Below are 16,913 nucleotides of genomic sequence, written 5' to 3' on the forward strand. Positions count from 1 at the left end.
ACCTGCGTAAGATGGCACGATTGGCTGACGTGACCCCGCCCCTTATTCCTCCCTCCTGGTTAACTGGCATGTTTTACTGCAAGGCAAGCGGAGTACACACACAGAGAGCCCGAAAACAACCACATAAAACCTCGGAGCTGTGAGAATATCGCACCATGGCTACACACGCTAGCTTGTGCTGTCGCTTATTCGACAGACATACCACCTTAACACATTTCAGAAAACTCTTCGTCCAGTGCGTAAGCGGTAATACCCAGCGTCTGTATTCAGGTGCTACGCACAAGGAAAATGAACTTGCACTTAAAGACTCGGCTTCATCTGCTCCTAACTTCGCCTCAGCTCTCACAACTGAGTTAAGACAGGTAAGGCTAACATAATACTGACTCACAGACACTGCCGTCTCGGTGTTGTACTCGGTGCTGAGGTTTTCACTAAGTCTAATCTCTGGTTAAGTTACTGGAGTTGCTAGCCAACTGGTAATTAATGAGTATCGTTAGCAGTTTGTAATGTTGCTACAACCTCAGTCCATGGGAGCAATAAAGGTTTAACTAGCTAACTGCTGGGGACTACATATTAAACCAGCACCACCACTATGACACTGGTGTAACATGGTTATATAGAGTGTTTTTTAACAGCAGTTCAACTAAGTTAGATTCATATTTATTTCATGGTGGAGCGTGCCTTTACCTTAGGATGTTATTTACTTACATTACAGCAGATAAACAGACAGCCAATGCAGTGTGAAGTTCATTGTTCAGCCGAGCTAACTTGCTTTGGCAGGCACTATCAGTGACAGGGTGAATGAACTAGGAAAGTATTTTCCCAAAGGATTTTTATGGGGTCTTTCTGAGAAGTGAAGATGGCTGCTGTAGAGTGGATTTTTTTTAACCTTTGGAATGATTACCACTTGGTTTACACTGTTATCCTCACATTACTGTTACAAGTTCTCTACACAGAATAAATAGGGATGCATAAATATTCAGTATCTGACTGGCTCCTGTGATTTACTTTAGTAGTAGTAACATGCTTGGTGTTACGCTGATAACATGTGACACAACAGTAGGCCGCTATTGACAGTCAAAGGTTATGACAGGCATGTGCAAAGCCCTCGGTGAGACTAACATTTTGATGTGTCAATACTTTTATTTAGATATAGCCAATTCAGGATTTTCTGCCCCAGTGTTTTCCCCAGACTTTGGCCCTGGTGTGTTGTGCCTTGCAAAAACTATAAATGGTTGCACTGTTTTGTAATGCAGCAGTATTCTTTGACAATACATAAACAAGGATAAAATCAATGTAACGATAGTGTAAACGGAAGAAGACATACTTAATTTATCCCGAGGGAAATACAGTTTTTTTTTTTCAGTCTGTTATTATTACATACACACAGGTCCAAAATACACACACATGCACAAACAGGACCCATACACATGCACTGAATGGAGATATGTCAGAGGAAGGGGCTACCTATGGACAAGCACCCTGAGCAGTGCCCAGGAGGCTACCAGCCCACACCCCATACTTGGTCTATATAGAGTCTTGAACCGCAACCCTCCAGTTCCTTAGCCAAGTCCCTATGGACCGAGCTACTGCTGCCCAATCTTGTGTTTGATGCAAAATATGGCAAAACAAAACATAGGTGTGGTACTGTGCCCTCATTATCAGCCATTTCTACATGACAGATCAGTTCCACTGTGACATTATCCTGTTGTGTCTATCCCCAGGTGAGGCTAAGAGATGACAGCATTCTACCCTTTTCAGCGTTTTTGACTGACAAGTTTGGCCGGAGGCACAGCTACCTGCGCATCTCCCTGACTGAGAAATGCAACCTGCGCTGTGAGTAGAGTAGATGTTCCCACTGTGCCATATTAAGGATGTCATCAGCTGCTTTGGTTTATTTTTCCTGATGCTTATCTAGCTACTTGAGGAAACCACATTCAGTATTTTAGTGATTCTACTGCAGCCACCAAAGGTAAGAGACCTAGACTCACCAGACTGTGGAACTGAGAAAAATGTCTTCCAGCTAAATGAATTGCAGTCAGTGTGGCAATTCTTTGTGTGGTTTTTTTAAATGAAGTTATTCATCTACTTTGAAGTTTGTGCTCAACTTGACCTTTGGCCCTTATTTGGAAGTTAAGGTACTCTGCCTTTGTACTGTCTGCAAGATTATGAGAGGTCATGCCAAGGCAATAGGCATTAACTTCCATTTAAAGGTATAATGCACCCAAAAATGAAAATTCAGCCATTATCTACTCACCCATATGCCGATGGAGGCTCAGGTGAAGTTTTAGAGTCCTCACATCCCTTGCGGAGATCCCAGGGGAGAGGGGGTAGCAACACAACTCCGCCTAATGGAGGCTGACGGCACATGCTTTCGCTGGACTCGCGCGCAGATGTGAGGACTCTAAAACTTCACCTGAGCCTCCATCGGCATATGGGTGAATAGATAATGGCTGAATTTTCATTTTTGGGTGCACTATCCCTTTAATCTCTCACTTTGTCGTCGATTACAGTAAGCAATATACTGTATGATAATAATTCTAACCTGGATAGTATCTAGTGATATGTAATGAAACTGTCTTCTCAATATAATAGCCTACAAACAAGGATAAATCAATCAATTAGTGTTTATTTGGGGTTTTTTTTTTAAACCACTTTACTTTGATTGTCTTTTGATGGTACGTTACCAACTCACGTCACCAAGACCAAACTTTACAATGTTTTTTGTCCTAACCGTCACATTTCGAGTTGCAACACCAAAAACAGTTACGTGTGGATAAATGACAGTCCACCATGCAGTCACCAGAAACTTCTGCACAATTAATGGAGTAGTGAGAGTAAGTGCCTGGCGCACCATGTCTGCGTTACATAGTAACGGTGACAGCGGAGTCCTGAGGGAACTATTTTTGTTGGCGGAAGACAAATAAAATGCTTAAATTATCTATTTTGTCCTAATTTTTCAACATTTCTCAATCAGCCTTGCTTATTTAACTGTTGAACTGTTGTATAAAAGCAATATCACACTCGAGGCCTGTGGCCTCGTGCCTACGACCGAATCACAGCCGTGACGATATCACAGTACAACATCACTCCCTCTTGTGTGATATTGCTTAATTGATTTTTGTACTAATTGCCATCTTAAATATTTAGATAAATTGTGACCACAGAAAAAATACTCATCTCTAGGTTAATATTATAATACTGTTATGATATAAGTAGAGCCACCTCTGTGGCACTCATATAACAAGGCACTTATTGGAAGATACGTGAATTTGTGACAGTGCAGGATAAAAGCATCTGTTGAGTGGCACATTGCATCTTTGGTATCCTGTCACCATTTCACCATCTTCCCATTTTCAGGTCAGTACTGCATGCCAGAGGAGGGGGTGAAGCTTACACCACGGGGCCAGCTGCTGTCCACCTCAGAGGTACTGACCCTGGCTCGTCTCTTCGTCCAGGAGGGGGTGGAGAAAATCCGACTCACTGGAGGAGAGCCCCTCATCAGACCCGATGTGTTGGATATCATCGGTAAGAAACTTGTAAAAAAAGAATTGAGTTGATTGTCCATGAGATTGTGGTTTCTTTTTTTTAAATCGTAAAGCCAGGACGTAGAAAGCTGCTTTGAGTTGTTTTTAACACCTGTAACCAAATTGTGGCAAACACAATTATACGGTTTACCATGTGACTCAGTGGGTGTAGTGACAGTCTTTCCAGAGAAATGATTCAGCATTTGGTTTGCATGTTCTAACCCTGATGACTCGATTAAAGCTTTTCTATGAGGACAGAGAGGACAGGAGCCGGATAGGTTTTCCATGCATGCCTTCAGGTTAAGACCCACTTGTGGAAGTTAAAATAATTTGTTACACCACAGCCATGTGCTTAGTCTAATGACACATTATCATATTTTAATTTCACAGCTTGATTTGTCGATTAACTGTTGCAGCCTCGGCCACTGAGGATCATGTTCAGACAATACTGCTTGTCTGAGTGACAGTAAAACATGGCATGAACGAACAAAGTAATGTGGCGTGACCAATGGTCAGTGTCTTTGTAGAAAGAAGATCATTGGCTGGCAACAGCACCATAAAGATCAGCAATTGTCTCTGTCATGTGTAGAGCCTCCACTGTGACCTCACATGACCCTAATTAAAGTTTCTTGGAGGGAATAATTTGCGTTAAGTTGAGACAGTTACTTTTGATCCGCTGTATTTGTTTTTTTTTTCTGACAATAGATAATAGAGTAGGTGTTTTTGGGATGGGCTGCACCATGACAGTCATGATAGTGTCATTTTGGGTTTGGCTATATGAAGCTTTTTCCACGTATCAGTGATGAACTCCTTTGCTAGAATACAGGAAACAGATGTACATTCAGTGATTATCTCTTTGGTGAGGGAAGTCACCAGTTTTATGAAGTTGAGCTCACCTTATTACCTCACCTGAGTTGGGTTATCTCAACTATTCATTAATTCCTAAGCTTGCGTGTTAAGTCTTTTTAAGGTTTGCAGTAACTACTAGCTAGTTTAAATTAGTAATTTACTAGTTGCGTCAATAAAACGTAAGAAATGTTTTGGTTGTAAAGACTATCCCCTTATACCCAACACTGGCAAAGAAACCTGAAACCTCCAGCACAGAGCGGACTTGTCAAAGAGCTGAGTTAGCATTAGCATTATGAACATTCTGACAGCAAACATGGTGGAGTGTGCAGTTTTTGGGTGTTAACAGGACCCTGGAGCTTCCTTCCACTGTCTAACAAAGACAAGACATAATTGCAGCATATATTATTGTATGTTTCTGAAGTACTAATGCTGTTGTCTGCCACTGCCTGTTAGCCTACAGGCTAACAAACAACATAAAAAAAGATGGTAATTATACTTGCTCTTCTGACACATCTTCTAGTCGCTGACTTTTGTGCACAAGTTCAAACATGTATGGTTGAATCCCTCTGATGTTTCCTCTAACGCTAACGCTAGCCTCCTGATGCAGGCTGCTCTTTCACCAGTCAACCTAGCACATGAGGCGCTGGAGAGAGCTGAAAGGGAAAGTGAAACTTAATCACATTTCATAATGAGAGAGAACGAGTAAATCTTCTTCCGGGACCTTTTCAGGGATTGTTTTTTGACTATCATATGGGAAAACTGTTAAGAATATTAGTATATTAGTATTTGTATAAGTATAAACATGTCCGGAGAGGGACTTTAAGGTAATATAGTTTAGCATTAGTAGATTTGCATACTTAATAAGTAAGGAATAATGTATAGTGAGCCGGTGACTGTTGAAAAATAACTGGAGCATGTTAAAGCATGTTTTATTGATTCAAAATTCGCAAAAAGAAATGTGTCTGTACTCTGTATCCATGCCACTCCAATCCTATTTGGCCTGTGTGGACTAACGTTGACTGATTTTGATGCTCCTCAGTCTAAGGCTGTTGCTATGGCATCCCTAGCAACAGAGCAGCAGAGCAGCGGTGATACCTCAAGAAATAACCACCGCAGAATTTTGTTGATTGACCAGTCAGAATCAAGTATTTAAGAGTGCCATGTTCTAATTTGAGTTATATTCTGTTATTTTTGTGAAATGTAACTGAAGGGATCATCAGCAATTTTAGTCTAGTTGCAGGTCTTGGTGAGTTCTACTGCATTTGTGGAAAAAAAAAAGTTTTATAAAGGCTTTTGTGGCTCCAGGGAGAAAATGAAAAACTGCCCCTTGTGAGTTCAACAGTGTTACAGGAGTGAAGTGCTATCACTCTTTAAGGTCATCTCAGTTTTGTCATCATAAAGCCAGATTTTGGTCAAGTGTCATGTCAGATATGACAGTCATTTTCTTACCACTTTTACGCTTCAGTCAAAATGGGTCATATATAAGCAAGCTAACTAACGTGTAGTCGGTTAGCTCATTTAGCTATGCCACAGTCACACCTGGCAGATACTGGATGTAAATATTTAACACCACAGTTTTCTCTTTGTGTCTCACTCTCTCCCTCTTTCTTCATCTTCCTTGTTCTCATGTTTGCTCTCCCTCTACAGCAGAACTGAGGAAGCTGGAGGGCCTGAAAACCATTGCGGTGACAACCAACGGCATGAACTTGGCCAGGCTTCTGCCCAAACTGAAAGAAGCAGGCCTTGACCTGATTAACATCAGTCTGGATTCACTGGTCCCTGCCAAATTTGAATTCATCGTCAGGCGAAAAGGTACAAAAAAGTATTTGACCCATAATGTAAGCTGCAATACTGAAAGGAAGGTTAAGTGATTGGAAGCTTACAATGTAATATGAGACATAATGGTGCTGAGTTTAGAAGACAATACTGTAGCTTAAGTATGCTTAATTGCAGCAGATGAATGTTGAGTTGTAATTTGTCTTTGGAGTCATGTCCTCAGTTTCTTTGAGACTGAAAAAGGCTCTTATCTATAAAAAATAATGTTTCAGTGTTGTTTCTGTTGTTCTCCTTGTCTTTATATAACCCAAAAGTTGTTAATGGCCTAAATCAATACTGTGTGCATATGTTGTTGTGGGCCAGTCCCACAAGGTTACTGATGGAGCCTGTAAACTCAAAACACTCGTAGAGTGCAGGCGACAGCAGGGCAGAGCTCTGGGTGGTTGGTGTATGGAAGGTAGAAACAGATGGACTGACTGAGATCAGGGAATAAGAGAGAGAAAAAGGAACGATGGCAGTACTGGCACAAAGACGAAAATGTTGTCTGAGCCAGTCTTCTTCCATAACACCTGATTTTTTTTTGTCACTAAAAGATTCAGCAGATATTAGATGTGTGGTATGGCCTGAAAGACATCTTGTCCCTTAGCCCTCAGGGAGCTTATTCAGTATTTTAATGACACCATGTGGTATTTAACTGCAGTTATGATGCTTCTAGATGACTAAACATAAGCCTCACCTTCTGCAGAGAAGCTTACCAGCCAGTGTGAGTCTGCCTGGATTTGTGGGTTTTGTGCAGATGAAAACAAAGGATGAGTCTGACCTTGGCAGTTTGCAGTTGAAAAGCTCTGGCTGCTGCTGAGGGATTTGTGGTAGATGTTTACATGTCAGTAGTTTGTAGCAAATCATTTGCTTAGTCAGATGTTAAAAGGTAGCGAACAGAGAAAGCTGAACTCATGTTGTAAAGACCTGTAAAGCTGAAGTATCCCACATTTTAGACACATGCATCACTCAGCTCTGAGCTCAAGATTGTCTCGTGCCTGTCGTATAGCTAAATACATTTTTACCTTAAACTTTACTTAAATCAGCACCATCTCTAACTTAGATTTTACGAGGTAGCACAGAATTCAACAATATCATGGTATGATTAATGCGTTAAATGCAAAATATTTAATTTAACTTTAGACATTCATCATTAATCTCTTTTTCCAGGGTTCCACAAGGTCATGGAGGGCATTGATAAAGCTATCGAAATGGGCTACAATCCTGTCAAGGTATTTTGTTCATCTTTTCAAACTTACTTTTGTTCAGAAATGATAGCTATGGATGTTTACTGTAAAAAGTACTGTGGTCAACTGGAATGCTAAAGATGCCAGGATGGAGGAAGTCACATAGCTTGATTCTCTGAATACGACCAAGAACTATTTTCAGTTAAATTTTCCTCATGTTGTAACTACTCTATTGTTGTTAGGGCCACTGTTAGAGCAAACAGTGATAAGGCTCTCTGAATAATCTGAATTATAGTTTTGAATTTTAAATTTTATGATTCAATGTATTTTTAGAGTGAGATAAAACACTATCTTTTACTTCATCTTAACGCCAACGTGCTTTGGCCGCTCATAGTTGTAACATAATTGCTAAATATAATATTTTACCTATATCCTGACTATCACTGTGAGACTTCCTGATATGTTGTATGTGATTTATCACTGCATACTGTAGTATCTGTTACACTTCCGTAACTACGCCATCCTGATGTCAGCATTAAAAGCCATGTGAGCACAGTGCAGAGGGGCAGAGAATAGCTAACCAGTGGGATACACACACAGGGACTCGCATGCACAAATATGCACACAGCCAGACCATCTACCACAACAGAGAGCAGAGGCTTAGATTACAACACACACACAAAGGTAGAGTTGCTTTATTCCCTGCTCAGGACACTAACACTCCACTATATCTTTATAAAGCAAATAGTGGTTTGATGCTACCTTAATGATCTGAATATCATATAGAGCGCCGATAAAAAATAAAAATCTGAATCACAGTGCATTTGTGTGTCCTAAACATTATTCCCCTAAATCATCAACCAACTATAGGCTGTGTCGCGCCTGCGTCATCTTGAAGCTTCCAACATTACACGGGCTTTCCCTTCCCATTGAGTCTGTTGTTAATGCAGAATGATAGCTGCAGGGCAACAATCACAGGTGACTGTGTTGTACAATACAGACCTAGCAAGTTTGGGCCAACAGTCTTCTCAGTCAGAGCCACCTACCACTTAAGAGATGGCTTAAAGCAAACCAAACATGCAATCATGAGTAATCAATCTACTACCTCACTTCTGGCACTCCCTTTACATGCATCTCATATTTTTGTATATTAGTGTATTGCTGTATTGTAGTGTTGTCACGATACCAAAATCTTTGTTTCGGTACCAATACCAATATGAATTTCGATACTTTTCAGTACTTTTCCTAAGGAAAAGTCCTTTTGGATACAAACCTTTAGAACAATAAATAGTAGAGGTGTAACGGTACCAAAAAATCATGGTTCAGTAAGTACCTCGATACGGACGTCACGGTTTGGTTGCTCAAATGTTTCACCAAGTTTGTGTTGTCTCGTGTTGTCTCCCTTTGCAAGACAGACTTTCTCTTGTCTTTTTTCATGTGCGTGCAGCTGCAAATGTTGATACAGGTATTGTCATACACACCACTTGTGCAATCTGTGCTCTAGTAGGAACAAGAAAGGCATTTGTGTGCATAAATGAATGAATTGAATCAATTTAAAAAGTACCGGTATTTTCCAAATGCAGTATAGTACCATTTGGAATACTCTAGTACTGCAGTACTATTTTAGTTACCGGTATACTGTGCAACACTAATTGTATCATATTGTGTTGTAGTAGTGTAGCACTACACTACTACACTAATTGTATCAAATTGTGTTGTAGTGTAGTGCTATAGTAGGCCACATTTGTAACAACCTGTCCAGGGACTACAGATGAAAATGATCTAACTTTACATTTACAATGAATTGGAAACTGAAGTGTTGATTAATGTGTACTGTCCCTGCTAAATAAAAAAAGGCAATTACATACTGATGCATGCATTGCCAGAAAGGAATATTATTTGATCAAATGCCTGTGTGGTTGCTTCAGTGTCCAGCTACTGTGTGGTTTCGGCCTTGAAATTGGCATCCTCAAAGTTGAGACACAACTGAGGAGATGAATGTACAGTTTAGTAATCAGTGGCTTTTTGTTGTGTGCTGCTCTCGGTAGGTTAACTGTGTGGTCATGCGAGGCCTCAATGAGGATGAGCTGCTTGATTTTGTGGCGCTGACAGAGAAGAAGCCTCTGGAGGTGCGTTTCATCGAATACATGCCCTTTGATGGTGAGTGCTGCCTTCACACAATGTGTTATTACACAGGTCTGGAAAACTATCCAAAGAGTCAAATTACAGTACAAAGCTGTTTTCATACATTGGTTAGACATTCAAATATATAATATAAATGTGAACTCTGCCTACAATGCTCAATGCTGTCCAGCAGTTCTTAAAAAATCAAACTGACTACTTGATATTTAGCGTTCAAATAACTCCTTTAAGAATTGAGTATAACCATTGCAGTGATTTATTATAGTATAATATGCTCTTGGCCACTCCATGTTGTAACTTGTGGTATGCTGCACCCTACACTGACCCACACAGCTTCCTCTTCGCTCTGCAGGCAACAAGTGGAACTTCAAGAAGATGGTGAGTTATCAGGAGATGCTGGACCGCATCAGGCAGCAGTGGCCCAAACTGGAAATGCTTCAATGTGGACACACAGAAACGGCCAAGGTCAGTCTGTCCAGCTGCTCTGTATTTCTCCATCATTAATGTGCTGAAAAATAACAATTGATGATATTCATTATTGTTGAGGTGAGTGGGCGATAGAATTTCTCTGAGAAATACTGTCTTTTACTTCCTTCTGGCACATTATTCAATCCTTCTAATCACATGTAAGCCATTCCAAACTCAGTTCTTTCAGAAAACACTGTGGTATCTTATCAGCTGACACACATTTGTAGTGCTGGAATTGTTAGTTGATTCATTGGGTGGCCAATAGAAGATCAACATTAACAATCTTCTAAAGAATCTCATTAATGTCCACATCTGAGGGAAACATGAAATGTCTGGTGCAGGGTTGGAAATAGGTACCAGCCACCAGCCAAATGCTGGTGAAATACACAGAGTTGCTGCTAGATTTGTTTTACTCATCAGCCAAAAAAAACAATGCTAATCTATTGAGTGGCTGGAGGATTTTGGAATCTAGTAGCCACTGTGGCAGATGGATGAAACAGTTCATTTCCAACCCTGGTGTAAAGGCCCTGATACACCAAACCGACGGTCTGCTGTTGGTCAAAGTTGGACCTCTAGTGAGTGTCTGCCACCCTTGTCGTCGTGGTGTGTCCCACACTGTTGGCCCTTGATGAAGCTAATCGATTTTTTTCACCCCCGATTCAGCATGTTGAATCGGCGACAGCAGACACAAATTAATCTGATTAGCAGTTCAGTTCAGCGCATGATAAGAGAAATGGAGGTGAGGATTATAAACTAAGACCAAAAGTCAAAAGGGAGTGAGCTCAAAACAAACTTGTTACGTAAGGGAGGGTTCCCACAGCCTTGAAATATAATTATAAAAACTCAGTGGAATCACGTGATACACGTAGACCAAATGTTTGGATAAGCAAAAACCAGCCCACTGTGTTGGATCATTGATCCACTGACATGGGGGAAGACAGAAGAGGCATAACAGTGATCAAGCTTAATTTATTAAGACATTGCTTACGATCAGGTTCAGGCAAGGTTTCAAAACAATTGTTAGATATTTATATGAAACCAGTGTTAGTTTACCAAGAAGTAAATGCATAGAAACTTGTCAGAATTATAATTCCAACACATCGTATTGAATTGATTGAAAGATCTATAGAATCTTTGATTTTATGATACGATACGATACGATATGATGTACTGTATTGTCCCCGTAGGGACATCTGTCTAATTTCTATCCTGCAAAAAGGGCTGCAACCTTAATTTTTTGCCATGTACCTGCATGTGCTGGTCGGGTCAGTTGACAGTGGGCATATGTGGCTAGTTGGCAGCAGGAATGCGTAACGAGTGAGTAAAGTTAGCTTGCCATGGCAGCTTATTTATCCGCGCATGCCTTGTAAGTGTATTGATGTAAGGCTGTATAAAATTCATTGGTAAAAATGTTATGGAACCCTGGTAAGGTGGGATTATTTTTCTGTAGCTATTGAGCTCTTTAACAGAAACATTTTGTGATTGTAAAAATGCTTTATTCTGTCAAAATTGGATTGTGTTTTTTGTGCTAACTGGCTAACTAGTGTCAAGATGGTCTTCCGGTTTCCCTTTTTGAATAAGGATTGCAGATGACCGCTGTCTGCTGTTGCGGAGCGTTATTTGCTCTCACGCAGGCGCAGAATGTATGTGCTGGTTGACTGTCAGCTGTAGTCTTTACAGTTGTTCACGTGAAACTTTTTTGGCCAAGACACAGCAACGTCAGGTGATGCAGCAGGGGGCTTTCATCACCACTAGTTCCCTTAAGTCTGTTTGGTGTGTCCAGGACTTAAGAGCCAAATCAAGCACTTTGTCATTGCTTTGAAAGCTTGAAAGCCGTCTGAAAGAATTCTTCACTCTACTTTTTCTTATAACAGACGTTTAAAGTGCCAGGCTTTAAAGGTCAGGTGGGCTTCATCACCTCCATGTCTGACCATTTCTGTGGCTCCTGCAACCGCTTACGCATCACTGCAGATGGGAACCTCAAGGTAAAGCTACAGTGATTCTTTGTTGGGTGTCAAGGAGCTGTTAATGAGTCTATTTTGTGATAATGTAGCTGCATACTATGTGTGGGCGCTATGAATAATCTCATCCATCCAGAACCATCCATGATTCTATTTTGAATGTTTTCCCTTCACTCCTTCCTGTCTGTCTTCTCTCAGGTATGTTTGTTTGGGAACTCTGAGGTGTCTCTGAGAGATGTCTTGCGCTCCGGGGCATCAGACGAAGAGCTACTGCAAATCATTGGAGCTGCTGTGGGCAGGAAGAAGAAACAACATGCAGGTAGACATGTGTCCATTGGTGTTAGTTCATATGCAATGCGTCATTTGTGGGATATACTCATAGATTATTGAGGATTATTTCTTCCACTAGAGTGTAATCTCTTCCTGTTTGTCTTCTCAGGCATGTTTAGTATCTCTCAGATGAAGAACAGGCCGATGATCCTCATTGGTGGGTGACATGGCTGTACGTACAAATCTCTCACACCCAGTTTGTTCACTGTTCAGTCATTATTTCTTTGTGGTGTTATGATCATCATGGGCTGCACCACTATCTTTTCTACATTTATCTATTCACAGTTTATTATACAGCGTCAAGATTCAATGACATTTGAAGTAATGGAGAGTTAAAAACTTCTGCCTGAAATGTGCTGGGCAAAATGGCATATAAATAATAACTTGATATTTTTAGGCCATGCCATGATATACGAGTAAGATATTTTTATATTTTCTGTAAAACTGTATAACTGTTTGATTTAACCTATTTATGGGAATAATCATACCTGTGTGATCATTCCAGTAAACTAATTTCAATTTAGAGGGAACACAACCATAAGTGACATTTTAGTAAATGTACATTTTTGAAATTTCACACCAGAGTGTCCTGAGTAACAACACAAACAATAATGAACAATTTCTGTTTAAGAGCTCAAATTAGTCAAAAACAGCAGACAAGGGCCGACTAGTACCAATGGTACATGACACACAGCAAAATAAGGGAGATTTTGTGGCATATTTTGTACAGAATAGTAGCTTATTCCACGTCTGCCCTCCTGAAACCGAACCACTGCCAGCTGATAGACACACTCCAGGATCTTCCTCCATTAGGGATTGACGTGAAACTGTTGGGGTGTCTGTGCATGAAACTTAGAGGGAGAGTGAGTCTCCTGCACATAAACACAGCCTAAGTAATGCATGAATAAATCACTAAAATGTGCAAGGAACATTTTTGATATGACAGTATGGTCATCTGCCATGTCACACAAAAGATGATACTCGAATGTATCGGATAGATTTCATATATCGCCCATGTTCATCTACATATAAATGTGTGCTGTTTCTGTGAATCATTGTTCCTGACCAGTGTTCTCTGTTTCCAACAGGCACCACATCCCAAATGCCTTTGTCTCTGCCACAGTCACAAGACAGCCAGAGAGCTTTCCCCATTGTTTCTCATCTTACAAACAACACATTCCTCTCTCCAGCAGCAGCTCCTCACATGTGTAGCTCAGGCAGCAGGAGAGTCCTGAATAGAGAGGGTTTTTTGTGCCTTCCAGACTGCACTGCTTTAACACAAGCAGGCCGTGTCTGCTGCTCCAGAACCTTAAAGAGTGGGGGTACCCATGTTAGGTCACATTTCAACAAAGAGAAACTTAATACGATGGACTGCCTCCACAGTGCAGCACCCCTTCGATCATCTGAGTTTAGTAATGCTCTAACTTTCATCAGTGGTCACACTAAGACTGCAAGTTTTATTCTGCGCACAAATGTCATGAGCTACATTAATACAGACTGTCTCAGGTACGCACAAGCCGGGGGTGCTAATGCTTTGAAGAGCCACACACTCGGGACCCCAGGAAAACCTATTTTTTGCACACTACTAATGAATGCCAAATTAAATCTTAAACATCACAGTGTTAGACTGTGCCACAATCAAAGTTCCAGCAAAGACCCCAGTGTCAAAGTCAGACAATCTGTGAGGGATCACACACAGTCAGGCACAAACGTCTACAACACTGACCTTAATGAAACAACCGAAGCCCAGCTTACACATACAGACGCCCAGGGCCGAGCCACCATGGTGGATGTCGGAAGGAAAGCTCCCACACGTCGAACAGCCACAGCCCGTGCCACCGTCATCTTGGGCCCCACCGCCTTCCGGCTGCTTCGGGATAACCAGCTGGCTAAGGGTGACGCCTTGGCAGTGGCGCAGTTATCTGGCATCATGGCTTCCAAGCAGACCTCAGCCCTCATCCCGCTCTGCCACCCACTCCCCTTAGACCACGCCTCTGTCACATTTGACCTTGATGAGCTGCAGAACGCTGCAGTCATTACAGCAACGTGCCGCACTACAGGCAGGACCGGAGTTGAGATGGAGGCTTTGACGGCCGTATCCGTCGCTGCGCTAACCATCTATGACATGTGCAAGGCAGTGAGCCATGACATCATCATCACAGATGTAAAACTGGTCAGTAAGACAGGCGGAAAGAGGGACTTTCATCGTCACCCATGACATCCTCTCATAACGTTGAATCCAACCCTGGAAAACTAGGAATTTATGAATTGTTAGCATCATGAAGACTGCACCAGATTTTACCAGAATTGTCATATTTTTCTACAAAACTAAACTTTATGCCATCAGAAGTAATTTTTAAAAGGTGTTCTAATCATATAAAAGACACAGACAAAAAACACTTTTGGTTACTGTTGACACGATACTGGAATTTCTAACTTCAACAGTACCTTGAAAATATCAATATTCGATACCATAAGAAGAAAATTGGCAGTACTGTCATAGATTATAAATCTTTTATTAACAGATAAATATAACAGCACTTTAACATGACAATGACTTGTCTTGGGTGGTAGCAGAGAACAGCAGTATGACTGTAGTAAATATTAACAGTTACTACTTTTTCACATTAATAAAAAAAAAACAATATTCTTGCAGTGGTGCACCTGCTTAAAAGCCTCTGAGATTGCTTTTCAAAAGGCAATGAAGAGCAAGTAAAAAACAAAACAGTGCCACGAATCCCATATGCAACCGGAGTGAATGAGAAGAATGATGAGAACACAGCACTGTGAGTGAGTGAACAAAGGCGCGTGGCTGTTGTGATATGTGTGTGTGTGTGTGTGGGTCGACTTACGATTGAGGAGATGAGAGAGCAAAAAAGTAGTATCAGTAGTATGGCTACTTTGGAAAATGAGCACAGTTTTGAATATTCAGAATTGATATGTATCGATAAATGGATATTTTTGACAACACTACTTTGAGTTTTACCCCCATCCTACCAACCTCTGACAGTAGCCTTCTCGATTGCCTGCTCCAGTGATGCTGTTAGCAGAGTTGAATTACTTGATCCGTCACTTATCCCACACAATATGAATCATGTTACCTAAACAGTGTTTATGTTAACTTAATTTTAGCAGCGCTTTGCAAATAATTCAAGTGTCATACATGTTCATGTTATATCTTGTAATACCTATGTATCAAGTAAAGAGCTTAGAACAGATGTGTCACTAGAGGGCACTCCAGTACTGGATTCACAAGCCTCCCTGGGACAACGAGCAGAGGGCGGCTTCAACACTACTCACATGTTGAATGTATTTAACGTTTATCATCCTACATCAACTTTGAAGAGAATTCAATTTAGAATGAGGCACACATGTATAAAAGTGTATGAACCTGTTTATACCTGGTAGTAACGTGTCACAGGTGATCTGAGCACAAGTGGACAGTTGTGAATGCAATGAGCAACTACTCGGCTGATGTCCCTGCTTATCTGGCACCCTACCAGATAAAAACACTACTGACGCAGAGCTGAAAGACTATGTGAAAATACCAGGTATAAACAGGCATTATGTTTAATGACTTCCCAGGTCTGCTGATAGTCTTAACTGTGAAATACCAAATACTCTACAGTATATGTTCCTCTACTTGCCTGCTTTGCATTGCTATAGTGTTTTTACAGGTTAAGCTTTGGGGTTTATTCAGTTGCAACTTCTCTCAGCAATGTTGCCGTCATTATTTTGTCAGTAATGGGAAAGAATTCACCTTTTTATTCTTATTTGTTTCCTTCTACCTCCTGTTGTACATTGGAAACACTGAATGTTTGTACTCATACCGCATTACAGTAGAGGATGACCTTACAGCAACTGTTTTTTTTAGCTTTTGCTCTAAAATATTCACTATTCATGTACTGGCTGATAACAAAAATCATTACACTAAGGTTTTGTCGTTAATTTGACGGTAACTCAAAATGTACAATTGTAATTCTTATATGACTGAAGTGCTTGACGATATGGCAGCTGATGCAGCCTCCATGTATTGCATGTCACATTCATTTTGTCATTAGTACTGTGGGTATGGGCCTCACTGGTCTGCTCTGTAGACCAACAGTTCTCACTTACTGTCTTTGGAGAACTGAATATTGCTATTTTTGTATCATAGCCAATAGTTGATTGTATTCACTCTGCACCCAGGTCTCTTCATTGAACTGCTCATTTTTGGAAAGAAGTAAATGCAAACTGAGTTGCTGCAGGCTTGTGTAGCATTTATTTTACCTTTTATAAAAATTAAAATATCCAACAGTCCCTCTCCTGTCATGTCGTCACTGTGTCCACTGTGTCTCACATTTGAGTATTGTGTGATTCTGTCAGTTACAACTTAGAGTGTGTTCCATGGTGTTTTATCCAGTAAAAATGGGGGCATTATTTTTTCAGATCATATGCTTTTTATTTCCCTTGAAAAATCATTGCTTTCCCTTAAAATGTATTTCTAGACAAGTTGGCAATTACAGTCTGAATTATTGAGACTACACTACTATAGGTGCAACCTGATTAGACCAGCATAATCTACTATATATACATACATATACATCTATACAACAGATACATGTATACAACAGATACATGTATACAACAGATAA

The 16,913-nt window shown here is 40.7% G+C and overlaps 1 protein-coding gene across 2 annotated transcripts; it reads left to right on the top strand.

The window, feature by feature from the left end:
- Window positions 1-62: 62 nt before the first annotated feature.
- mocs1 (molybdenum cofactor synthesis 1) lies at window positions 63-16,578 on the top strand. Of its 2 annotated transcripts, none has more exons than XM_049596904.1 (11): window positions 63-362; window positions 1,725-1,836; window positions 3,361-3,528; window positions 6,024-6,188; window positions 7,362-7,423; window positions 9,427-9,538; window positions 9,873-9,985; window positions 11,863-11,973; window positions 12,148-12,268; window positions 12,389-12,436; window positions 13,368-16,578. In XM_049596904.1, exons 1-11 carry the CDS (start codon window positions 156-158, stop codon window positions 14,495-14,497), a joined length of 2,349 nt encoding a protein of 782 aa, XP_049452861.1. In that variant the 5' UTR covers window positions 63-155; the 3' UTR covers window positions 14,498-16,578. The 2 variants fall into 2 exon arrangements, with proteins under 2 accessions (XP_049452861.1, XP_049452862.1); XM_049596905.1 differs by having other exon boundaries at window positions 12,389-12,451; window positions 13,368-13,507.
- The last annotated feature ends 335 nt before the right edge of the window (window positions 16,579-16,913 follow it).

The sequence above is a fragment of the Epinephelus fuscoguttatus genome, linkage group LG14 (assembly GCF_011397635.1).
Source record: "Epinephelus fuscoguttatus linkage group LG14, E.fuscoguttatus.final_Chr_v1".
NCBI lineage: Eukaryota > Metazoa > Chordata > Actinopteri > Perciformes > Serranidae > Epinephelus > Epinephelus fuscoguttatus.

Excerpts from the sequence above, each read along its gene's own strand:
- mocs1 (XM_049596904.1), top strand. The coding sequence starts at position 156 with ATGGCTACACACGCTAGCTTGTGCTGTCGCTTATTCGACAGACATACC. Across the intron at positions 1,837-3,360 it reads TGAGAAATGCAACCTGCGCT|GTCAGTACTGCATGCCAGAG; the intron begins GTGAGTAGAGTA and ends TCCCATTTTCAG. Across the intron at positions 9,986-11,862 it reads GACACACAGAAACGGCCAAG|ACGTTTAAAGTGCCAGGCTT; the intron begins GTCAGTCTGTCC and ends TTCTTATAACAG.